At 47.1% G+C, this 27,410-nt stretch overlaps 1 protein-coding gene across 1 annotated transcript in view; it reads right to left on the reverse strand.

The window, feature by feature from the left end:
* Positions 1-10,715: 10,715 nt before the first annotated feature.
* IQGAP1 (IQ motif containing GTPase activating protein 1) overlaps positions 10,716-27,410 on the reverse strand; it is a 188,812-nt gene continuing 172,117 nt past the window's right edge. Inside the window, exons 31-38 of the mRNA XM_069766114.1 lie at positions 26,922-27,024; positions 20,262-20,397; positions 20,094-20,181; positions 19,707-19,919; positions 17,515-17,681; positions 16,845-16,961; positions 16,017-16,125; positions 10,716-12,583 (exon numbers count right to left, since the gene is read on the reverse strand). Coding sequence (XP_069622215.1) covers positions 12,470-12,583; positions 16,017-16,125; positions 16,845-16,961; positions 17,515-17,681; positions 19,707-19,919; positions 20,094-20,181; positions 20,262-20,397; positions 26,922-27,024 — 1,047 coding nt within the window. The 3' untranslated portion in view covers positions 10,716-12,469. The remainder of the gene's footprint in view (positions 12,584-16,016; positions 16,126-16,844; positions 16,962-17,514; positions 17,682-19,706; positions 19,920-20,093; positions 20,182-20,261; positions 20,398-26,921; positions 27,025-27,410) is intronic.

Here is a 27,410-nt window from a genome sequence, read left to right on the forward strand (position 1 = left end):
GACTGATAAAGATAGGCAGAAAAGTACTAAGGGCTTAGTGTGCTTATTCCTGAACAACTACTAACAGGTATAAGAAACACTAATTTTATAAAGTGTGGACTAGACTTTAATATGAGCTAATGTGGCCTACACAACTGAAAAGTGGAGTGTTTGGTGAACTTTATTTACTTTTTGTTTTTTTCACAGAACACACTACAGCGTGAGCTGAACTCACACTGAGACCTTGCAAACAGGCGTGAACGGCGCTGCAAGGCCTAAAAAAGCTCCTCTATGTACTCCTATATAGTGTTTTTCCACAATCTAGCAGGATACAGATGGAAACCCACTAATAGGATAAATCTGGACAAAATGTGTAGCAGGCAGCACTAATTGAAAAAAGGACAATGGAACAGTATGAGGCAGTGAAGCACACTGAGCTGACTACAACCGGCTGTGGCTGCAGAACAGACTACAGAGTGAGCTACACTCACACAGAGACCTTGCAGACAGCCGTGAATGGCGCTGCAAGGCCTAAAAAAGCTCCTCTATGTAATCCTATATAGTGTTTTTCCACAATCTAGCAGGATACGGATGGAAACCCACTAATAGGATAAATCTGGACAAAATGTGCAGCAGGCAGCACTAATTGAAAAAAGGGCAATGGAACAGTATGAGGCAGTGACACACGCTGAGCTGACTACAACCGGCTGTGGCTGCAGAACAGACTACAGAGTGAGCTGCACTCACACAGAGACCTTGCAGACAGCCATAAACAGCGCTGCAAGGCAAAAACAAGGTTCTCACACAGCGGTTGCTAAATTAGCCTGGGTAAAGTATAATGAAGCAAATCGCTATCTCAAACTGGCCCTTTCAGTCAGAACACAGCATCCTGTCCCTAACTGAATTCACAGCAGAGTGAACCCAAAATGGCGGCGGCGACTTTTATAGCGCATCATGACATCATTTCAGCAGCCAATCACAGCCATGCCAGTAGTTACATGACTAACATACAGAACAGGATGTGCCCACACTTCTAATGAATCCTCATTGGCTGAATTAAATGAAACTGGCTCTTTGCATTATGGGAACTTCCGACTCCGGTATCCGATATTGAGAAAGTATCGGAACTCAGTATCGGATTTCCGATACCGTGAATATCGGCCGATACCCGATATTTGCAGTATTGGAATGCTCAACACTATACATACAACATACAGTACATACAACATAAAATACATTACATACAACAGTAAATGAAAACACAAAAAAGCACAGTAAAACCAAAAACACTCTGTTGCAAAAAAATCACAGTGAACAGCAAGTGCTAGTAAAATGATGGGAAAAAAATAGGGTATTTGGTTGATGTTTTTTGCAAAAAATGTATACTAAGCCGCTCTACCAAATGTCAAGGTATACCCATATAGAGCAGTCCTAACTAGAGATGAGCGGTGTTTGAGTCGAACTGTTCGCTAATTTCAAATTCGAGCTGTTTTGGGTGGTGTTCGAGTCGTTCGTCGAACTCGAACAATTTGCTTAAAATTCGGCTGTTCGAGTTTCTGTTCGATAACTGTTCGTTCACCAAAAGATCTGTGCTGAATAGTGTTGAGCATTCCAATACTGCAAATATCGAGTATCGGCCGATATTCGCTGTATTGGAATTCCGATACCGAGTTCCGATACTTTTGCGATATCGGAATCGGAAGTTCCCATAGTGCAATGATGCACTATAATGGAGTGTGGGCGGTGCGTGGGCAGAGACTGCGTGTCTTTGTGTGCGGGCGGGGTCTGTGCATGACCGTGGAGGTCTGTGCGGCCCTGCTGGGGGTCTGTGCGTGCCAGGCAGGGGTCTGTGCGGGCCTGCCGGGGGTCTGTGCGAGCTGCCGGGGCTCTGTGCGGGCTGCTGGGGGGCTGTGCGTGACTGCCGGGGGCTCTGTGCGGGCTGCTGGGGCTGTGTGGGCTGCCGGGGCTCTGTGCGTGCCTGCCAGGGGTCTGTGAAGGCCTGCCGGGGCTCTGTGCGGGCCTGCCGGGGCTCTGTGTGAGCTGCCCTGGGTCTGTGCGGGCTGCCGGGGGGCTGTGCGTGACTGCCGGGGGCTTTGTGTGGGCTGCCGGGGCTCTGTGCGGGCTGTTGGGGCTCTGTGTGCCTGCTGGGGGCACTCTGTGGGCTGCCGGGGCTCTGTGCGTGCCTGCCGGGGGTTCTGTGCGGGCTGTCGGGGCTCTGTACGGGCTATACAGACATACAGTACATTAAACATAGAGTACATACTCACCATTACTTGTCACTTTGTTCTCCGAAGCCAATGTCATCTGTAAAAAAGGTTAAAATAACAAACAACCAATATACTCCCTGTCCGCAGAAATCCACGACAATCTCCTGTGGAGAATGGTAGCATCAGCTGATGCGACCGCTCTCCAGGGGCTCCAGGAACACGACGGGAGGTAGGTATCCTTCTGCACTGTATTCCTCCGCCGCTGTAAAAAAAATAGTCCCTAGTCTCACTTTTGGCATTGCTGTGTGAGAAATTTTCCCACGCAGCAATTGCCATAAAGTGAGACTTTGAATTATAGTAACCTCAGTGATGCACTGCAGGAGCCATTGTCTCCTGCAGTGTGTCACTGAGGGTCCTATAGAGCAGTGACATCACCCGATGTCACTGTTTTATAGGGGAGACCGTTGTGGGACACTATTAATTGGACTACGGCAGACAGGTAGTATACGGTTTATTATTTTACTTTTTTGCAGGCGCTGAAGTATGGTAAGTATGGATTAATGAAGAATATTAAAATACTTTTTTCCTAATGTGTGCATGTTTTATTAACCCTTTATTACTATTGGATTAATAATGGATAGGCGTCTTATTGACAACGCTCTGTTATTAACCCGGCTTAATGTCACCTTACAATAGCAAGGTGACATTAACCCCTTATTACCCCATATCCCACCGTTACACGGGAATGGGAAGAGAGGGGCTAAGTGCCGGAATTGGCACATCTTACAGATGTGCCATTTCTGGGGCGGCTGCGGACTGGTATTTGTAGCCGGGGGGGGGGAGGGGAGGGGGGCAATATCCATGCAGTTTTTCAATGCATCCGCTGCCCATTCTGAAGTTCAGGGAGGAGGGGGCGGAGTTTCTGCCGCGCATGCGCGGTAGAAAATGGCGGACGCGACGGACAAAAAAAGTTCACTTGAATGTTTTTTCGTGCCAACGGTCCGCCAAAACACGACGGATCCGTTGCACGACGGACGCAACGTGTAGCCATCCGTCGCTAATACAAGTCTATGGGTAAAAAACGCATCCTGCGAGCACATTTGCAGGATCCGTTTTTTTCCCAAAATGACGGATTGCTAAAAACGCAAGTGTGAAAGTAGCCTTAGAAACATCGGCCTTTCTATTATATATCTATGATATTTCTATCTATAGATATATTTATAGATAGATATATATATATATATATATATATATAAATATATCTACCTAGATATATATAGATATATCTATAGATACATAGATGCATCTATCCATATATCTGGCTGCTTTCACACATTAGGTTTTTGCCGTAAGGCACAATCCGGCGAGTTTTGGAAAAAAAAACGGATCCGTTTTTTCCGCCGGATCCGTTTCTTTACAACGGATCCGTTTTTTTTCCACAGGATCTGTTTTTTTTCCGCCGGCTCCGCTTTTTTCCACCGGATCCATTTTTTTCCGCAGGATCCGTTTTTTTTCCACCGGATCCGTTTTTTCCGCAGGTTCCGTTTTTTCAAAACTTGCCTTATGATTATTATTTGTAGGATCGCTACTTCCAACAGGTGACGCTATAGAGTTTAAGTCCTCTTTTTCTCAGAAGAGGCAATTTGCATATTTAATTTCCTAGAGGAGCATTACACTGCAAATAAGCCTCCTTACCTTGACAAGCCAGAGATGGTATGTCACTCTCCATAAGGAGAAACGTTACCCCTTAGACCCCAGTCCAGAGCCTCTCACCTAGCCAAATTAGTTCTCATGCTTCGCACTGACGAGGGCCAACAGCCTGAAACACCGTGTCTGCGAATTGAGATACTGATTTCGCTTTTATCCTAAGTCATATTGCACGACTCGTTAAAGGGTTGATTGTGACTTGTAGGATCGCTACTTCCAACAGGTGGCACTATAGAGTTTAAGTCCTCTTTTTCTCAAAAGAGGCAATTTGCATATTATGAGGCAATTTGGATATTATCTATTATAAATTGTCTAAGGGTCACTTCCATCTGTCTGTCTTGCTGTCTCTGTATGGCACGGATATTCATTGGTTGCGGCCTCTGTCTGTCATGGAAATGCAAGTCGCTGATTGGTCTCACCAGCTGCCTGTCATAGCTGCCACGACCAATCAGCGACGGCCACAGTCCGATTAGTCCCTCCCTACTCCCCTACAGTCAGTGCCCGGCACCCACTCCATACTCCTCGCTGTCGGCGCCAGCTCCATATTCCCCTCCAGTCACCGCTCACACAGGGTTAATGCCAGCGGTAACGGACCGCGTTATGCCGCGGGTAACTCACTCCGTTACCACCACTATTAACCCAGTGTGACCAAGTTTTTACTATTGATGCTGCGTATGCAGCATCAATAGTAAAAATATCTAATGTTACAAATAATAAAAAAAACGTTATTCTCACCCTCCGAAGTGCGCCCTCTCCTCGGCAGTGCAAGGGGCAGGTTCCGGTGCCAAAGATGCTATGCGAGAAGGACCTGCCATGACGTCACGGTCATGTGACCGCAACTTCATCACAGGTCCTGCGCTTTTACCAACCCTGGGACCATAAGCTGCCACGTGTACCGCACACAAGTGCCAGGGGCCCTCGGAAGGCGAGTATATGTTTATTTTTTATTTTAAGTCTTTTTTAACCTGTTACATATGTGGCTGGGCAATATACTACGTTCCTGTGCTGTATACATGGCTCTGTGCTGTATACTACGTCGCTGTGCAATATACTACGTGGCTGGCAGGGGTGTAACTACAACAGGTGCAGGGGTTGCAATCGCACCCGGGTCCTGAAGCCTAAGGGGCCCTAAAAGTCCCTTTGGCCTATAGAATAAGACTATTGCTATTAAAGATTTACAATTTTGGGGGCCCCGTTGGAGCTTTCGCATCGGGGCCCATGAGTTTCAAGTTACACCACTGGTGGCTGGGCAATATACTACGTGGCTGGGCAATATACTACGTGGCTGGGCAATATACTACGTGGCTGGACAATATACGTCGCTGGGCAATATACTACGTCACTGGGCAATATACTACGTCGCTGGGCAATATAGTATGTGACTGGGCAATATACTACGTGGGCTGTGCAATATACTACATGGACATGCATATTCTAGAACACCCGATGGGTTAGAATCGGGCCACCATCTAGTTTTACTATATTTTGTGAGTCTGCAGGCCTTATCCTGTTGAGTTATTTTTGTCTTTTGTACCACGATTGGATTTTGTCATCACATTTGCTGCTATCTGCTAATTTGCAGGACTTATCCTGGTAAGCCTCATTAGCTCTGGTTACCATCCTGAGTAGCCTAGTGTGTTTCATCATAATACACTCCCACTGCACATAGTGGAGGAATGTCTCTGTGTGTGTGGGGCTCTTACAAGGCCCTCCACACTGTTTATTTGTTAACCTTGTGTTTTTTAATTGTTTTAACTTGTTTGTGGCTTGTCTAACTTTAAGGCCGGGGTCATACTGGCGACAAACGGACGAGTGCAATGGGATTAAAAATCGCATTGCACTCGGACCAATGTTAACATATGGGGCAGCTCCCAGCAGCCGACTTTTTGTCGGCCGTTTTCCTCGGTCCGAGACAATCGCAGCATGCTGCGATTGTCTCGGACCGAGGAAAACTCTCGGCTCACTCGCACCCATATAAGCCTATGGGTGCGAGTGAGACAGCGCACACCACTCTATCATCCGAGTGATGTGCGTTATAAGCGGACCCCAGCAATGGAGGAGATAAATTAATTTCTCCGCAGCTGTGCTCCGATCCTCCCTGTGCGAGAGAATCGGAGCACAGACGCCTGACACTCGGCTCCTGCTCTGCTGCGAGCAGGAGCCGAGTGTCATTAGCATATCGCATCCGATGATCTCTCGCATCGGATGTAATACGCCAGAGTGACGCCGGCCTAATTGTCTTAATAAAATTAATATTCTTGCTTGTTATATTGTTTGTGGTGATCCTTACCTTTACACACTACTTTCTTCTCTTTGGTCTCACGTAGTAGTAATCCCGTGTGATGTAGTAGTAGTAGTAATCCCGTGTGATGTAGTAGTAATCCTCTGTGTGATGTAGTAGTAGTAGTAATCCCCTGTGTGATGTAGTAGTAATCCAGTGTGTGATGTAGTAGTAGTAATCCCCTGTGCATGTGATATACTAGTAATCCCGTGTGATGTTGTAGTAGTAGTAATCCCGTGTGATGTAATAGTAATCCAGTGTGTGATGTAGTAGTAATCCCCTGTGTGATGTAGTAGTAATCCCCTGTGCGTGTGATGTAGTGGTAATCCTCTGTGTGTGGCGTAGTAGTAATCCCGTGTGTGATGCAGTAGTAGTATTCCTCTGTGTGTGATGTAGTAGCAATCCCGTGTGTGATGTAGTAGTAATCCCCTGTGTGTGACGTAGTAGTAATCCGTGTGTGGCATAGTAGTGGTTGAAATCCCGTGTGTGTGATGTAGTAGTAATCCCCTGTGTGATGTAGTGGTAGTAGTATTCACTTGTGTGATGCAGTCGTATTCCTCTGTGTGATTTAGTAGCAATCCCGTTTGATGTAGTAGTAGTGATCCCCCTGTGTGATGTAGTGGTAGTAGTAATCCCGTGTGATGTAGTGGTAGCAGGGCCGGCATCAGCACCTGGCGCACCCGGGCAAGTGCTGGGGCCCTGAGCAGGTGGGGGTCCCATTTCCATTTTGACTAGTGTGTAACCAACTTTTTTAATATTTTTATAGTAAAAAGATATAATATTAAACATAATAAAAAATTTTTAAAATCGTGCTATACTCACCTTCTGGCAGCCCCCGGTCATTGTCTCGCAAGGCACTACTGGGAACGGGAGCTGCCGGGAGCATTGCTAAGGCCTGGGCTGCATCCGGGGGCCGCAAGAAGGCAAGTATATAACCATTTTTTATTTTAATTCTCTTTTTAACAGGGTTATGGTGCCCACACTGCTATATACTACGTGGCTGTGTTATATGCTACGTGGCTGTGCTATATACTACGTGGGCTGTGTTATATACTACGTGGCTGTCCTATATACTACGTGGCTGTGTTATATGCTACGTGGCTGTGCTATATACTACGTGGATGTGCTATATACTACGTGGCTGTGCTATATGCTACACATTTTGCACTTTTACAAATGTTCTACGTTAATACTTTCTAATGTTTACTTTAAAAAGTTTTCCATTAAAAAATTGTCATATTCAATGTATGCAGTTTTTTTCTTTGCAGCAAGTTCAGCTAACAATAAAATGCCTACTGGTAACTGAGGAAGAGGGAGTAAGTCACAAAAATTGGCATATAAGAGGTTGACTTATATAAAGCCCCTCTGCTGTATGGAATTGTAGAATTTACAATAGCTATCACTCATGTAAGAAGTGAAATCTGGCATTGTACTATACCTATATTTCTCTGCTGTATCTGTGCATCATGAATCGTGGTATGTGTTAAAGGAGTGGGTGGGGGGTCCCACTGAGACTCTGTCGCCCGGGGCCCTCAAAAACCTGGAGCCAGCCCAGAGTGGTAGTAATAATCCCCTTTTTGATGTAGTAGTAGTAGTAATTCCCTGTGTGATGTAGTAGTAATCCCCTGTGTGATATAGTGGTATTAGTAATCCCCTGTGTGTGTTTGATGTAGTGGTAGTAGTAATCCCCTGTGTGATGTAGTGGTAGTAGTAATCCCCTGTGTGATGTCGTCGTATTCCAGTGTGTGATGTAGTAATAGCAATCCCATGTGTGATGTAGTAATAGTAATCACATGTGTGATGTTGTCGTATTCCTCTGTGTGCGATGTAGTAGTAGCAGTAGTCCCGTGTGTGATGTAGTAGTAGCAATCCCATGTGTGATGTAGTAATAGTAATCCCCTGTGTGATGTAGCGGTAGTAGTAATCCCCTGTGTGATGTGGTCGTATTCCTCTGTGTGTGATGTAGTAGTAGCAGTCCCGTGTGTGATGTAGTAGTAGCAATCCCCTGTGTGATGTAGTAATAGTAATCCCCTGTGTGATGTGGTCGTATTCCTCTGTGTGTGATGTAGTAGTAGCAGTCCCGTGTGTGATGTAGTAGTATGTTATGAACAGGTGATTCAGAACCACACAGAAAATTACCTGATAGTTGCTAATCACATAGGACGAGCTCTGAGACGTGGGAACTCTGCTGACCACAATTCCTAATCCTATCATACCACACTAAAGGTAGCCGTGAAGCGTTACTGACCAGTCCTAGACGCCTCGGCACAGCCTGAGAAACTAGCTAGCCCTGAAGATAGAAAAATAAGCCTACCTTGCCTCAGAGAAATTCCCCAAAGGAAAAGGCAGCCCCCCACATATAATGACTGTGAGTTAAGATGAAAATACAAACACAGGGATGAAATAGATTTTAGCAAAGTGAGGCCCGACTTACTGAATAGACCGAGGATAGGAAAGATAGCTTTGCGGTCAGCACAAAAACCTACAAACAACCACGCAGAGGGGGCAAAAAGACCCTCCGCACCGACTAACGGTACGGAGGTGCTCCCTCTGCGTCTCAGAGCTGAGAAAGCAAGACCAATACTGGAACATTGACTGGAGGCCAGGAACAAAGAACTAGGTGGAGTTAAATAGAGCAGCACCTAACGACTTAACCTCGTCACCTGAGGAAGGAAACTCAGAAGCCGCAGCCCCACTCACATCCACCAGAGGAAGCTCACAGACAGAACCAGCCGAAGTACCACTCATGACCACAGGAGGGAGCCCGACCACAGAATTCACAACAGTAGTAGCAATCCCCTGTGTGATGTGGTCGTATTCCTCTGTGTGTGATGTAGTAGTAGCAGTCCCGTGTGTGATGTAGTAGTAGCAATCCCCTGTGTGATGTAGTAATAGTAATCCCCTGTGTGATGTAGTGCTAGTAGTAGTCCCCTATGTGATGTCATTGTACTCCTGTGTGTGATGGTAGTAGTAGTTATCGCCTGTCACACCAGTCTGCGGAAGCCTTTACATGTAATTTCCAGCTCAGGAAATGGAGGCCACACTCAGACTTGGACAGAATGCAAAAATACAAAGAAAAAACACAAAAACTGAGCTTGGTTTCAGTTGGTATACATGCAACACAATTGCATGTTCACATTTGCCATAAAAATACAAGAAACAAAATGATAAGACTTGACAATTGCAGTTCACCAGAGGAAACCATCTAACTTGAAGGAGCTGGAGCAGTGTCACAGGTTTACCGTGACAGAGAGGAGCCAGAAGACCGCAGCGTCTGATTTCTCCTACTCCTGCACTGATTAGAAGCAATTCAACTTCATATTAAAGGGTGTCAATTTCTTTTAGCAGTGCAGGGGTTAATCTGTTCAGTTGAAAGCTCCTGAAAGCTTTCTTGCATTAAGGCTCTCAGCTGTGCACTGTTAGCCATGCCGATCTCCTATATAAATTAGGCCCTGGCTAGCACTCATTGTCAGAGTTAGCTTATGCTGCATGCCTGGAGGTTGTTATTGGAGAAGACATTTGGTGGATTTATCTGTGACTGTTGCTTTGTTTTGAGTTTGTGATAATTCCCTTTTTTCTCCTACTTCAGTTTTACCCCATCCTCAACTCACAGGTGTTTACCTCAGTTGTTTGTGTGTCTGTATATTTGTATGATTGGTATTTTCCTTTATCCCTGTTCGTAATACCTTGTTTATCTGTTTGGTGTATTATGGTACACTACTACTCCTCCCCTCTTCCCTGGGTAGGGGGAAGGGTACAGACTGAAGGCAAATTCAGTAGCTATGGCAAGGTGCATGGCCCCCGCATCTTCACTATCACAAGTAATCCAGGGAACAGTGAGAACTAGGGCACCCCTAGTGTTAAGGACAGGGGAGGAGCCCCTGGGCTTGGGTCACCCTACAACAGAGTCGTGACAACCAGTTTTGCCTTAAGGAACAGGCAAACATCCAAGGTGTGGAAAGCTCAGAGGCTTACCAAAGCAACTTACAGCTGTGACTGCTGTAAAAGGAGGCTCTACAAAATACTGAATTTTGAGGGGTAAATCGTTAGGCACACTGAAGTTTTCAGTTATTTTGTCCTATTTGTTATTTGATTCACAAGAAAAAAAATAAATGTTCACAGTTGTAGGAATGTTTTTTTTTTTACATGAACTGATGTAAACCATCAAAATAAAAAAAAAACAGTGAAATTTCAGGTTATAAGCAAAACACGAAAAATGCCAAGCGGGTGAATATTTTCGCATGCCACTGAACATATGGACCTACTACATATTACGATTGGATTAGGCCTAATACACCCAGCTAGACTACTGTAAGATCAGAGCGTGTGTGTATCATACTGTTGTAAGGCTTTCATTTTGACCACAGTGTGGGATGTAAGCATAATATTTAATGTTGTTTTCTTACTTTTCTGCCTAACAAGGTACTTTGTAACAAAAATGCAACTGGACATCTGTATAATACAAACTAAGGGACAGCACAGCATAAAATGTAACTGGATAATGAAAGGATAAAAAATAAATGACATCACAGCCTACAATGTAAACAAATGATCTTTTTATTCAGCTAAACAAAATACGGATACAGGCAGGCAACCCCATATACCAAAAGGCACAACACTTGGGTACGGAAGAGAAATCAATGTACTAATGAAGACTTGTGTGGTTATCAATAAATACAGATGAAAGTTGAACACTCAAAAAAAAATGGGCCACAAAATATTGATGACCTATTGGTAGGTGGGGGTCTGACACCAGGCATGCTTACCAGCTGTCCACATTGCATGGATCTGTGCTCTGCAGCCCTGTGTAAACGGTTTACATCCAGTAAAAAGCAAATAATAGTGGATCAGTGGAGGTGCAGGGTGTCGGATCCCCCTGATCTCATAATGATGACCTATCCTGAGGATAAATGATCAATAGGTTGTGACTGGACAACCCCTTTAACACATGATGAGCGGGGTCAATCCAAATATCAGCCATGAGATCAGCATCTACATGCTCTATTCAGCTTTTCCGAAGCTACAAGCCATTCCAAATAAGCAAATTTGAGTATGATACTAAATAAACCTCTGAGACCGTGTCATCCCTTTCTAGAAACGTGATAAATAGACCTCTAATATGCGACTACGCAGCTCGGCGGACGTGAACATGGAGTCGCTTTGTCATACCAATTTAAAAATCAATAATACATATCTCTATTACTATAAAAGTCTTATTTTATTTTCTTAAAATGTCTAGGTGTAGGAATATACTATAGCATCTATCTAAAGACGGAGCCACAGCCATGAAATCTGAAGATATACTCGTGAAATAGTGTTTCTTACCTTCCCCGTGACTCCTCAGGACCTCAAACACTTAATAATAAAGAGTTTACAGTATTTTTAACTATTGTCATTGCTTCTTGGGTTCTATATAAACTTTTTTTTCTTATTAAATTCTATTTAAATTTTCCTTTCCTGAGTAACACAAAATTGCAATGTGAAATTTTACATGAAACCTCCCGTTAGCTCTATTAGATAAAACTGTTGCAAAATTTAAAGCAAAATTCCAACAAAAAAAAAAAAAAAAAAAGAAACAGACACAAATAAAGGAAACTGAGGCTGGCGTTTCATTCCAGTTTAGCAATATGTCCTAAAAACAGCCACTCTCCGTGAATGGGTTAATCTACAATGGCCCATTATTGGCAGCGGCTATGATGTCCCGTGTCCGAGCCCAATACAAGCGAGCCATTGAGTCAATACTGACAGTAGCCGCCGAGCTGACGACACATAACCCCGCCATAAGGAGGCGCCGATACGTACTCATAAATAAGAGACGTCAAGAAGAAATTCTCATCTCTGCACAGAAACATATCAAGCAATTAAAGGAAAAAGAAAGTGCCTGCACTGTTAAATAGAAACATAGATTGGCTTTTTGAATTTTGTCAAATAATATGGAATATAATCTATAAAGACCATTTTCATCTACACAAAAAAAAAACAATTAAAAACATTGTAACACGTAGGTATGTATAGATGCAGTTAGTGCAGGTCTGTGAGAGCGGTTATATCGTATGCGAACTAACCCTTGGCAGACGGGGTGTGTATATCCCCCTCGCTCCGCTCCTATGTAACAGTATGTAGAAGCACTGCAGCCACATGTTGCATCAGCGAGATACAGTACTTGCAGAGTTTGGGCACAAGACCTCATACATATATAAAAGCATTTTAAGTAGGTTGCAGCCACCCTTTCTCGGTGACCGGGAGGCAGAAAACGTCCGTAGCTTGCTCCTCAGATGTGGAAGCTCCTATGGTTTTACTTCCCATAGAATTTCTTGTTTAGGAGGAAGATCAGGAGGTTTACGTTGACTTTCGCTCTGTCGAACATCTTCATGACTGCAACCCCTTCATACTGCAGCTGAAGAAGGTCCTATGGAAAAGAAGCAAGCCACATAGTAAGAATGCAGGACCGAAACACTAACATGTAGCGAGAGTAGAACGTTTCCATGGACAGCGGAGCCTAGTGATTATATAGAGGTGAGTAGGGGTCACAGCCAGATCCTACTGTTGCCCCTTCCACTTACACTTTAAACATGTAGACTTCTCTCTATACAGAAAAGAGGTTCTTCAGCATCTCCAGTGAGCATTATACTCTGTATTGCTGTAAAACATCACAACATACACTGCAGATTCTGCAGAACTTCTTTTAGATGGATGGGCATCTATCTTATTCCTCAGGAAGAGGATCTGCAGCAGACATTGCAGTAACAGAGGTCACCGTCATCAGACATTGCAGTAACAGGTCACCGTCATCAGACATTGCAGTAACAGAGGTCACCGTCATCAGACATTGCAGTAACAGAGGTCACCGTCATCAGACATTGCAGTAACAGAGGTCACCGTCATCAGACATTGCAGTAACAGAGGTCACCGTCATCAGACATTGCAGTAACAGAGGTCACCGTCATCAGACATTGCAGTAACAGAGGTCACCGTCATCAGACATTGCAGTAACAGAGGTCACAGTCATCAGACATTGCAGTAACAGAGGTCACAGTCATCAGACATTGCAGTAACAGAGGTCACAGTCATCAGACATTGCAGTAACAGAGGTCACCGTCATCAGACATTGCAGTAACAGAGGTCACCGTCATCAGACATTGCAGTAACAGAGGTCACCGTCAGACATTGCAGCAACAGAGGTCACAGTCAGACATTGTAGCAACAGAGGTCACCGCCATCAGACATTGCAGTAACAGAGGTCACCATCATCAGACATTGCAGTAACAGAGGTCACCGTCATCAGACATTGCAGTAACACAGGTCACCGTCATCAGACATTGCAGTAACAGAGGTCAACGTCATCAGACATTGCAGTAACAGAGGTCACCGTCATCAGACATTGCAGTAACAGAGGTCACCGTCATCAGACATTGCAGTAACAGAGGTCAACGTCATCAGACATTGCAGTAACAGAGGTCACAGTCAGACATTGTAGCAACAGAGGTCACCGTCATCAGACATTGCAGTAACAGAGGTCACCGTCATCAGACATTGCAGTAACAGAGGTCACCGTCATCAGACATTGCAGTAACAGAGGTCACCGTCATCAGACATTGCAGTAACAGAGGTCACCGTCATCAGACATTGCAGTAACAGAGGTCACAGTCATCAGACATTGCAGTAACAGAGGTTACCGTCATCAGACATTGCAGTAACAGAGGTCACCATCATCAGACATTGCAGTAACAGGTCACCGTCATCAGACATTGCAGTAACAGAGGTCACCGTCATCAGACATTGCAGTAACAGAGGTCACCGTCATCAGACATTGCAGTAACAGAGGTCACCGTCATCAGACATTGCAGTAACAGAGGTTACCGTCATCAGACATTGCAGTAACAGAGGTTACCGTCAGACATTGCAGTAACAGAGGTCACCGTCATCAGACATTGCAGTAACAGAGGTCACCGTCATCAGACATTGCAGTAACAGAGGTCACCGTCATTAGACATTGCAGTAACAGAGGTTACCGTCAGACATTGCAGTAAGAGGTCACGTCATCAGACATTGCAGTAACAGAGGTCACCGTCATCAGACATTGCAGTAACAGAGGTTACCATCATCAGACATTGCAGTAACAGAGGTCACAGTCATCAGACATTGCAATAACAGAGGTCACTGTCATCAGACATTGCAGTAACAGAGGTCATCGTCATCAGACATTGCAGCAACAGAGGTCACCGTCATCAGACATTGCAGTAACAGAGGTCACCGTCATCAGACATTGCAGTAACAGAGGTCACCGTCATCAGACATTGTAGTAACAGACGTCTGCGGATCTTGCCCCTGATGACAGAGATGGTGAGCACCATGGCAGAGTGCTGGGAATCCACATACACAAGAAACCAGAGTGGTCCCAAACCTGCCGGGAACAAGAAGTCAGAGGTCCCATGTTAAAACTCCAGTGTAGAAATGTTTATGGTCATAGAGGGGGACTATTAAATCCTGATTTTGACCGTGCCCTTGTACTGAAGTGAATCTAGTTCCAGGCTATGTACTTTTAGCCCTCAGTGTCAGTGACAGTCTAAAGTCTGCATAATAATAATAATAATAATAATTTTTATTTATATAGCGCCAACATATTCCGCAGCGCTTCACATATTATAGAGGGGACTTGTACAGACAATAGACATTACAGCATAACAGAAATACAGTTCAAGACAGATACCAGGAGGAATGAGGGCCCTGCTCGCAAGCTTACAAACTATGAGGAAAAGGGGAGACACGAGAGGTGGATGGTAACAATTGCTATAGTTAATACACAAAACACCTGAAGAACAATGAACACAGAACATTTTACATCTTACAGTCAAGCAATACATGAAATCAAGAAATATTTCACAGTTAAGGATATTCTAATGTATTCATGGTCCACAGGTATTAAAGGGGTATTCCCCTCTTGCACATTTATGGCATAAATGTATAGCAGATGTGGGTCCCATCAAGCGAGGATGGTCAGAAATCCCCATTCATTTGTATAGGAATTCAACCACCTCTCCGCTACAGAAGCTGACAACATGGCCCAATTCTCCAATTAGATACCGGTCTCATTTGTGGCACTGCATTTACCATACATTTCCATAGAAAGCCCAAAAACATACAAAATGGGAATACCGCTTTAAGGGTTTGTCAGCTGAAAAATTAACGTGCACTACAGGAACTGGTGAGTATTTTACTACAGAGTTACGCTGGCCTTACACCTTAGTGGTCGGCTGAACGCTCATTTGGCCAACAGCAATTCCTCGCAACACTCCACGCACGGCTTCAGATTCATTCTCATAAGAAAAAGCGAACAGGCATGTAAAAATCTAACATGTCTGATCTCTTTTTTCCAGCATCTGCCATACAGTATGATCTGGAGAATAATAATATAATGTAGCCTGAGTCTCTCCACATACACGGAAATATATCCCAAAATTATTTTTTTTGTAACAAGTTGCACATAGGAGTTAGCAGTAATTCAGGTGAAAGAAGTCGATTAACTAGTAAGTAAAAATAGTCAAAAGTTTTTTTTGTCCCTTTAAGTGATTGGGGTTTTCGGGACCTGAGATCCAAATGAGTGACCCCTGAAAAGTCCTGCAAGGCATGCACTCAGAACGGAGCAGATACTACAGAAAACCTATACTTTCCATTGAATCTGAGCTGTTCGCTCCTGATCAGTGCACTCCTCGGTGCTCTTTTTAGCGATCAGAGGGGGTTTCAGAATCCGGCACTCACTGATCCACAGGTACTTAAAGGGACAAAACAAATATGAAAACGTTTGGTAAAGGTTTAGTTACTATTTAACCAGGAGCCATTACCTGATAATGCAGCATGTAGGTTTCCATCTGGACTCCCATGAACTTGGCTTTCACTTCAAAATCCCCAACCTCTTCTGTGGGAGTGATTTCAAAGATAACGTTCTTAAACCTGCGGATAACAGGAACATTTTGGTTCTAGTTGTCAGACATTATTTTTGGCGAATTGCATAGACCATACAGTACAGAAAACATGGCGCACAACACAAAGTAAGGCACGCGATGCAGAAATGTATGTAGTGATGCAACAACCAGAGGAACGCAGCCGTGGGCTAAAAGGGAAGGGTGTTGCTCAAGGGATGGGAGGACAAAGGTTAAGCAATCTTTTCATAACACAGATTTTTGGTCGGCATTCAGAGTCTTGCAGGGATGTGATTGCTGGTCACCTACATAAAGGGAAGAAGTAAGAATACAGGAAAGACATCTGTGGTGCAACTAAGGATCCGGACCCGAAATACTGTGAGGAGTGTAGCAAAACTGCATGTCCAGAAACAATACTTGGGAAAATGTCACTTTATGGGGAGTCCACAATGCATGAAACCCAGAGAAACTGGGATTTTGCTCTTCTTTTATGTCATGAGACTAAAACCACAGTTTGCTTAAAATGCGTGAGCTACATGAAAGCCATAGATAAATGTTAGTGTTAATATATTACTGGCGTATACATTTCAGCCATGTTTCTTGCAGACTTGTGAATAGTCATGTTCACTAGTGGTCAGCACTGTGTGTGGGGATGTGAGTCGGTAATGTATATAGGACTAGATCCATAGCACAAGTACAGTATATAAGTACACAATATCTGCGGAAGGAGAGACAGATGGCGACACGTACTGATTGACTTGCAGATCTTCAATCTCCAATAACACGCCTTTTTCATGGAGTCGGGCTGCCGAGTATTTGAGTGAAATCTTTTTACTTTTCTTCACATGTCCTGGCTTCTTGGAAACTCTAAGTTTAAGAAAAGAGAAAAAATGTATTTGACTCATTGACCTGTGTGTCATGGTGGGAAACAGCAGGAGCAAAAATATTTCATATCCTACCCGCTGGAAATTAGGAAGTGGCAAAATGGGATTTAGCTTCATCTGTGAAATTACTTAAAGGAATTTCCCAGAAATATGCTATTTTATGATCAGTGGGGGGTCCGTGCCCTTCACATGAGCACACGGGGGCTCTCAGCCACCAATCTGTGCAAGACACTGCAGACATAACAATTTACTTGCGGATCCCCTATTCATCCGAGTGTTATGCAGTGGAAAAACAAAGATGGATATGTAACCCTACACCAGCGCTGAATCCCCTTCATTCTCAGAAGTGGGAGACCTCCACCAATCTTAGTGATAAGAGATGACAAATCCCCTTTAAGTGATGTTATTGAACATTTTAGCAAAGGGCAGATTATCTCAGCACAGGATCATAGGGTGGGCACGCCGTATTCCTGTGCATCACTTCCATCAGTGACATTAGTACCACGTACACCATCACAGGAGCAGGCTTTACTTACTTGCCCTTGCTTGCGAGGTTGTCCAGGCACGTTTTGATGTAGCTTTTGTAGTAGTCTACCTGCTCCTCATAGAACAAGGCCTTGGAGTTGAGAGCAGCATGTGTCTGTTGCAGCTTCACTAATTCTGCTTTTCTTCTCTGACGGTATCGCCTTTGATTACGGATATCCTTGAGAGAAAGGAATAACTCACAATTACAAAACAAAATGTGACTTTTAAAAGTTTAATAAAGTGTTGGTAGAGCTACCGAAGAATAAAATCATGCTGCAGCTCTACATAATGCCTCCCTATCAGGCATACACCATGGCCTATTAGGGGGTACAGACCTCAAAAAGGGGGATCAGGAGTGCAGACTATTAGCCAGAGAGCTGCCGCACACAGGGTCTGTAGCTCCGGCAGAAGTGTCTCCACCATGTATTACATTGGCAGCAAATATTAAATACTGTATATACTTGAGTATAAGCCGACCCGAGTATAAGCCGACCCCTCTTATTTTGCCACAAAAAACTGGGAAAACTTAATGACTCAAGTATAAGCCTAGGGTGGGAAATGCAGCAGCTACCGGTAAATATCAAAAGTAAAAATAGATACCAATAAAAGTAAAATTAATTGAGACATCAGTAGGTTAAGTGTTTTTGAATATCCATATTGAATCAGGAGCCCCATATAATGCTCCATAAAGTTTATGATGGGCCCCATAAGATGCTCCATATTAAAATATGTCCCATATAATGCTGCATAAAGGTTAATAATGGCCCTATAAGATGCTCCATAGACACATTTGCCCAATATAATGCTGCACAAATGTTTATTATGGCCCCATAAGATGCTCCATAAAGATATTTGCCCCATATAGCGCTGCACAAACCTTGATTATGGCCCCATAAGATGCTCCATAAAGATATTTGCCCCATATAGTGCTGCACAAACGTTAACTGCGGAATATGTTAGCGCTATATAAAAATAAAGATTATTATTATTATGGCCTCATAAGATGCTCCTTAAAGATATTTGCCCCATATAGTGCTGCACAAACGTTGATTATGGCCCCATAAGATGCCCCATACAGACACTTGCCCCATTTGCTGTTGCTGCAATAAATAAAAAAAAAAAAATTAAAAAAAAAAATCACATACTCACCCCTCCGTCGCTCAGGCCCCCGGCCTTTCAATGTTCACCTGACTTCGTTCTGGCGCCGCTCCATCATCAGTGTCTCCTGCACTGATGTTCAGGCAGAGGGCGCGCACTAACCACGTCATCGCGCACTCTGACCTGAGCATCACTGCAAAAGACGCTGAAGACGGAGCTGCACCCGGAACGAGGAGCAGGTGAATATCGCACAGCGCTCCCAGTTATTCTCACCTGATCCTGGCGCAGTGCAGTCCCTGGTTCCCCGGCGCCGCAGCTTCTTCCTGTACTGAGCGGTCACCGTTACCGCTCATTACAATAATGAATATGCGGCTCCTCCCCTATGGGAGGTGGAACCGCATATTCATTACTGTAATGAGCGGTACCATGTGACCGCTCACTACAGGAAGAAGCTGCTGCGCAGGGAAAGCAGGGACGTGCAGGGACCGCGCCAGGAGTAGGTGAGTATAAATAGACAGCCCCCGCTCCCCCATCCCCTGCCGACCCCTGGGTACGACTCGAGTATAAGCAGTTTCGGCTATATCATAAGCCTTTATCAAGAGATACCCGGGACAGTGAGTCGGTAACTTGCCGAGGTCCGAAGTGCGGCTTATGATATAGCCGAAACGTTGAATTACGATACCCATATCATGTACCTCTATGGTCTTTATGTTGTGCGATCCTGATTTGAATTGATTTGAATACGGAAAGAGAACAAATAAATATTTCAATAAATTTATTTCAATTTTTGCCTTGAAACAACAGTGTGCCGGATTTTTCTTGAGACTGTTTGATATTTTTCCAGAGCACCTGTAATTATCAGAAGCAGTGAGCTACTCCTTGATCTACGCTGCTACACCGACAGATGGCACTAGACTTTTAGTCCTCTACTTCTCTTCAGAGGATATTTGCATTATAAAATGATTACTTTGAGGATTATACAACCAATCTGACATGGGTTTTCAAAATTAGTACACTGACTTCAACAGGTCTAAGATATCCATTTAATAATGGATTGTATTGTAAAGTCTGGTGACAGATCCACTGTACGGTAGTCTGAATTTACCTTGGCAATGTCATTGATGAGATCCTGATACCGACTCTCTGGCTTCACCATTCCAAGCTCCGCCAACTTCTTCAGCCCAGTTTGTATCTTCTCTTTCTTCTCTTGCAGAGTTAGATTGTTTCCTTGCCGTAAATTTGTGGCCTTCTTCATTTTGTCAGGCGTCTTGGCATCTCTGATGGCCCTCCTCTGCATGGCTCTCTGATGATCGGCTTCCTGCAGAGAAATAGGCAACAGACGGCTGAATAAGCCAGAAATGACGTCTAGATATTGGATCACAAGGCAAAGTAGATGAAGTCTTTGTACTGTAATCACCAACTAAAAGACACTTGTACCAGTGGTGCTGATGCTCATGTTAGGGTGCAGCAATAGAAAGAAAGGACACTTCACCTGTTCAGGGGTTGCAGGAGTATCCAAAATTTCTGTCAAGGTCTCTCCAGGTTGGAACCTAATGACATCCACGATCAGCCGTTTTGTGCTGGAAGATAAAGTAATGAATTAAGAACTAAGCCAATTGTTTCTCCAAACTGAATAATTCCCCAGAATTGCAGCTCTTACTTCAGTAAGATGGTCTTGGCATCTTTTTCTGCATTCTCATCGCCAAGGACTTCAAACTTGTTAGTGAGGGTAAGGGACACCTCTGTCTTTGCCAAGGCCTCTTTACTGGAATCTGGTGAAGTTCCAGGTCCCTCACCTGAAGCACACAAGAAAAAGAAAGTCAGAAAAAAGTGCATAAAATCTGGGTCATAATGTCCGAAACTGAAAGAACGTCTTCAACAGAGAAATACAAAATGCGCTGGACGTGGCTGGAAAAGTCCCCCGCTGCTTACACTGCTGCTGCCACACAAAGAGAGAAGTGCCGTATAATCTTATACAAATAATTACTTTTCTGGGTCCAGAAAGACATCATTGAAAATGAGAGTCGATTGCCCATATTAGCAAATTATGAAAGTGGTTATTCTGTGCCTCTCATTTCCACATTGGGGGCTGCTGACATGGCATCTGACACATTGGGGGCTGAAGGGGGCTGCTGACATGGCATCTGACACATCGGGGGCTGCTGACATGGCACCTGACACATTGGGGGCTGCTGACGGCATCTGACACATTGGGGACTGAAAGTGGCTAGTGACATGGCATTTGACACATTGGGGGCTGAGGGGGGCTGCTGACATGGCATCTGTCACATTGGGGGCTGAAGGGGGCTGCTGACATGGCATCTGTCACATTGGGGGCTGAAGGGGGCTGCTGACATGGCATCTGTCACATTGGGGGCTGCTGACGGCATCTGACACATTGGGGGCTGAAGGGGGCTGCTGACATGGCATCTGTCACATTGGGGGCTGAAGGGGGCGGCTGACATGGCATCTGTCACATTGGGGGCTGAAGGAGGCTGCTGACATGGCATCTGTCACATTGGGGGCTGAAGGAGGCTGCTGACATGGCATCTGACACATCGGGGGCTGAAGGGGGCTGCTGACATGGCATCTGTCACATTGGGGGCTGAATGGGGCTGCTGACATGGCATCTGTCACATTGGGGGCTGAAGGGGGCTGCTGACATGGCATCTGTCACATTGGGGGCTGAAGGGGGCTGCTGACATGGCATCTGTCACATTGGGGGCTGAAGGGGGCTGCTGACATGGCATCTGTCACATTGGGGGCTGAAGGGGGCTGCTGACATGGCATCTGTCACATTGGGGGCTGAAGCGGGCTGCTGACATGGCATCTGTCACATTGGGGGCTGCTGACATGGCACCTGACACATTGGGGGCTGAAAGGGGCTGCTGACATGGCATCTGACACATTGGGGGCTGAAGGGGGCTGCTGACATGGCATCTGTCACATTGGGGGCTGCTGACATGGCACCTGACACATTGGGGGCTGAAAGGGGCTGCTGACATGGCATCTGACACATTGGGGGCTGAAGGGGGCTGCTGACATGGCATCTGTCACATTGGGGACTGAAAGGGGCTAGTGACATGGCATCTGTCACATTGGGGGCTGAAGGGGGCTGCTGACATGGCATCTGTCACATTGGGGGCTGAAGGGGGCTGCTGACATGGCATCTGTCACATTGGGGGCTGCTGACAGCATCTGACACATTGGGGGCTGAAGGGGGCTGCTGACATGGCATCTGACACATTGGGGACTGAAAGGGGCTAGTGACATGGCATCTGTCACATTGGGGGCTGAAGGGGGCGGCTGACATGGCATCTGTCACATTGGGGGCTGAAGGGGGCTGCTGACATGGCATCTGACACATCGGGGGCTGCTGACATGGCACCTGACACATTGGGGACTGAAAGTGGCTAGTGACATGGCATTTGACACATTGGGGGCTGAGGGGGGCTGCTGACATGGCATCTGTCACATTGGGGGCTGAAGGGGGCTGCTGACATGGCATCTGTCACATTGGGGGCTGAAGGGGGCTGCTGACATGGCATCTGTCACATTGGGGGCTGCTGACGGCATCTGACACATTGGGGGCTGAAGGGGGCTGCTGACATGGCATCTGTCACATTGGGGGCTGAAGGAGGCTGCTGACATGGCATCTGTCACATTGGGGGCTGAAGGGGGCTGCTGACATGGCATCTGTCACATTGGGGGCTGCTGACGGCATCTGACACATTGGGGGCTGAAGGGGGCGGCTGACATGGCATCTGTCACATTGGGGGCTGAAGGAGGCTGCTGACATGGCATCTGTCACATTGGGGGCTGAAGGAGGCTGCTGACATGGCATCTGACACATCGGGGGCTGAAGGGGGCTGCTGACATGGCATCTGTCACATTGGGGGCTGAATGGGGCTGCTGACATGGCATCTGTCACATTGGGGGCTGAAGGGGGCTGCTGACATGGCATCTGTCACATTGGGGGCTGAAGGGGGCTGCTGACATGGCATCTGTCACATTGGGGGCTGAAGGGGGCTGCTGACATGGCATCTGTCACATTGGGGGCTGAAGGGGGCTGCTGACATGGCATCTGTCACATTGGGGGCTGAAGCGGGCTGCTGACATGGCATCTGTCACATTGGGGGCTGAAGGGGGCTGCTGACATGGCATCTGTCACATTGGGGGCTGCTGACATGGCACCTGACACATTGGGGGCTGAAAGGGGCTGCTGACATGGCATCTGTCACATTGGGGACTGAAAGGGGCTAGTGACATGGCATCTGTCACATTGGGGGCTGAAGGGGGCTGCTGACATGGCATCTGTCACATTGGGGGCTGAAGGGGGCTGCTGACATGGCATCTGTCACATTGGGGGCTGCTGACAGCATCTGACACATTGGGGGCTGAAGGGGGCTGCTGACATGGCATCTGACACATTGGGGACTGAAAGGGGCTAGTGACATGGCATCTGTCACATTGGGGGCTGAAGGAGGCTGCTGACATGGCATCTGTCACATTGGGGGCTGAAGGGGGCGGCTGACATGGCATCTGTCACATTGGGGGCTGAAGGAGGCTGCTGACATGGCATCTGTCACATTGGGGGCTGAAGGAGGCTGCTGACATGGCATCTGACACATTGGGGGCTGAAGGAGGCTGCTGACATGGCATCTGACACATTGGGGGCTGAAGGAGGCTGCTGACATGGCATCTGACACATTGGGGCTGAAGGGGGCTGCTGACATGGCATCTGTCACATTGGGGGCTGAAGGGGGCTGCTGACATGGCATCTGTCACATTGGGGGCTGAAGGGGGCTGCTGACATGGCATCTGTCACATTGGGGGCTGCTGACATGGCACCTGACACATTGGGGGCTGAAGGGGGCTGCTGACATGGCATCTGTCACATTGGGGGCTGAAGGGGGCTGCTGACATGGCATCTGACACATTGGGGACTGAAAGGGGCTGCTGACATGGCATCTGTCACATTGGGGCTGAAGGGGGCTGCTGACATGGCATCTGACACATTGGGGGCTGAAGGAGGCTGCTGACATGGCATCTGACACATTGAGGGCTGAAGGAGGCTGCTGACATGGCATCTGACACATTGGGGCTGAAGGGGGCTGCTGACATGGCATCTGTCACATTGGGGGCTGAAGGGGGCTGCTGACATGGCATCTGTCACATTGGGGGCTGAAGGGGGCTGCTGACATGGCATCTGACACATTGGGGGCTGAAGGAGGCTGCTGACATGGCATCTGACACATTGGGGGCTGAAGGAGGCTGCTGACATGGCATCTGACACATTGGGGCTGAAGGGGGCTGCTGACATGGCATCTGTCACATTGGGGGCTGAAGGGGGCTGCTGACATGGCATCTGTCACATTGGGGGCTGAAGGGGGCTGCTGACATGGCATCTGTCACATTGGGGGCTGCTGACATGGCACCTGACACATTGGGGGCTGAAGGGGGCTGCTGACATGGCATCTGTCACATTGGGGGCTGAAGGGGGCTGCTGACATGGCATCTGACACATTGGGGACTGAAAGGGGCTAGTGACATGGCATCTGTCACATTGGGGGCTGAAGGGGGCGGCTGACATGGCATCTGTCACATTGGGGGCTGATGGAGGCTGCTGACATGGCATCTGACACATTGGGGGCTGAAGGAGGCTGCTGACATGGCATCTGACACATTGAGGGCTGAAGGAGGCTGCTGACATGGCATCTGACACATTGGGGGCTGAAGGAGGCTGCTGACATGGCATCTGACACATTGGGGGCTGAAGGAGGCTGCTGACATGGCATCTGACACATTGAGGGCTGAAGGAGGCTGCTGACATGGCATCTGACACATTGGGGCTGAAGGAGGCTGCTGACATGGCATCTGTCACATTGGGGGCTGAAGGGGGCTGCTGACATGGCATCTGTCACATTGGGGGCTGAAGGGGGCTGCTGACATGGCATCTGACACATTGGGGGCTGAAGGAGGCTGCTGACATGGCATCTGACACATTGGGGGCTGAAGGAGGCTGCTGACATGGCATCTGACACATTGGGGCTGAAGGGGGCTGCTGACATGGCATCTGTCACATTGGGGGCTGAAGGGGGCTGCTGACATGGCATCTGTCACATTGGGGGCTGAAGGGGGCTGCTGACATGGCATCTGTCACATTGGGGGCTGCTGACATGGCACCTGACACATTGGGGGCTGAAGGAGGCTGCTGACATGGCATCTGTTACATTGGGGGCTGAAGGGGGCTGCTGACATGGCATCTGTCACATTGGGGGCTGAAGGGGGCTGCTGACATGGCATCTGTCACATTGGGGGCTGAAGGGGGCTGCTGACATGGCATCTGTCACATTGGGGGCTGAAGCGGGCTGCTGACATGGCATCTGTCACATTGGGGGCTGAAGGGGGCTGCTGACATGGCATCTGTCACGTTGGGGGCTGCTGACATGGCACCTGACACATTGGGGGCTGAAAGGGGCTGCTGACATGGCATCTGACACATTGGGGGCTGAAGGGGGCTGCTGACATGGCATCTGACACATTGGGGACTGAAAGGGGCTAGTGACATGGCATCTGTCACATTGGGGGCTGAAGGGGGCGGCTGACATGGCATCTGTCACATTGGGGGCTGATGGAGGCTGCTGACATGGCATCTGACACATTGGGGGCTGAAGGAGGCTGCTGACATGGCATCTGACACATTGAGGGCTGAAGGAGGCTGCTGACATGGCATCTGACACATTGGGGGCTGAAGGAGGCTGCTGACATGGCATCTGACACATTGGGGGCTGAAGGAGGCTGCTGACATGGCATCTGACACATTGAGGGCTGAAGGAGGCTGCTGACATGGCATCTGACACATTGGGGCTGAAGGAGGCTGCTGACATGGCATCTGTCACATTGGGGGCTGAAGGGGGCTGCTGACATGGCATCTGTCACATTGGGGGCTGAAGGGGGCTGCTGACATGGCATCTGACACATTGGGGGCTGAAGGAGGCTGCTGACATGGCATCTGACACATTGGGGGCTGAAGGAGGCTGCTGACATGGCATCTGACACATTGGGGCTGAAGGGGGCTGCTGACATGGCATCTGTCACATTGGGGGCTGAAGGGGGCTGCTGACATGGCATCTGTCACATTGGGGGCTGAAGGGGGCTGCTGACATGGCATCTGTCACATTGGGGGCTGCTGACATGGCACCTGACACATTGGGGGCTGAAGGAGGCTGCTGACATGGCATCTGTTACATTGGGGGCTGAAGGGGGCTGCTGACATGGCATCTGTCACATTGGGGGCTGAAGGGGGCTGCTGACATGGCATCTGTCACATTGGGGGCTGAAGGGGGCTGCTGACATGGCATCTGTCACATTGGGGGCTGAAGCGGGCTGCTGACATGGCATCTGTCACATTGGGGGCTGAAGGGGGCTGCTGACATGGCATCTGTCACGTTGGGGGCTGCTGACATGGCACCTGACACATTGGGGGCTGAAAGGGGCTGCTGACATGGCATCTGACACATTGGGGGCTGAAGGGGGCTGCTGACATGGCATCTGTCACATTGGGGACTGAAAGGGGCTAGTGACATGGCATCTGTCACATTGGGGGCTGAAGGGGGCTGCTGACATGGAATCTGACACATTGGGGGCTGAAAGGGGCTGCTGACATGGCATCTGTCACATTGGGGGCTGAAAGGGGCTAGTGACATGGCATCTGTCACATTGGGGGCTGAAAGGGGCTGCTGACATGGCATCTGACACATTGGGGACTGAAAGGGGCTAGTGACATGGCATCTGTCACATTGGGGGCTGCTGACATGGCACCTGACGCATTGGGGGCTGAAGGGGACTGCTGACATGGCATCTGTCACATTGGGGGCTGCTGACATGGCATTTTTCACATTGGGGGCTGAAAGGGGCTAGTGACATGGCATCTGTCACATTGGGGGCTGCTGACATGGCACCTGACACATTGGGGGCTGAAGGGGGCTGCTGACATGGCATCTGTCACATTGGGGGCTGCTGACATGGCATTTTTCACATTGGGGGCTGAAAGGGGCTGCTGACATGGCATCGGTCACATAAATTATAATATTAGGCGATCGATTACTAGAGGTGCCAGAAAGGTTGACCTGCAGTGACTACGTGATTACCAGGAGGGCATTTTTTAGAAAAAGGGTTTTCTAAATGATATATATAACCCTTTTTAGCAAGCTGGTAGTGAACAAGGGTTAACGTCTCAAACTTGCTTTTTAATGATGTTGTCACCAAACAAATCTTATTGTCTCATTCATTCTTCACATGAGCCGCAATCGCTCACCTATAAGAGACTCAAGAGTAGGAACCTCTCCAAGATCATCTAACAGCTCATGGATGGGATCGTTGTGCTCCGGGGCTATGGCGTCCTGGTGGTCCAGAAGCAGCTGCAATGGAAAGACCATGGTTACCCACTGTGCTGTGGGATCAGTCATAGCATAGAAGAACATATGTTCAGTGTAACATACACAGACACACACGGATGTATATCCATCTATATCGTGTAGGATGCATAGATGCTGGGTTTGCACACTATTTACACAGTGTTCCTTAATATTTCTATTTTTTAAGATCTGTTACATGAATAGACGTGAAACCTTTTAGTAAGCTTTCTAATATTCTTCATTGTCCTTACCATAATATTTCTGAAAGGATCTTGTTCTAGTGTTTTGCTGCTATTTTATCACTTTGCACTCTATATGCACAGAAGACAAAAACTTTACAATTCTTCAGATTGCCTTTACTGTTATTTGTGGTATATTAACCATTCTTT

The sequence above is a fragment of the Ranitomeya imitator genome, chromosome 4 (genome assembly GCF_032444005.1).
Source record: "Ranitomeya imitator isolate aRanImi1 chromosome 4, aRanImi1.pri, whole genome shotgun sequence".
NCBI lineage: Eukaryota > Metazoa > Chordata > Amphibia > Anura > Dendrobatidae > Ranitomeya > Ranitomeya imitator.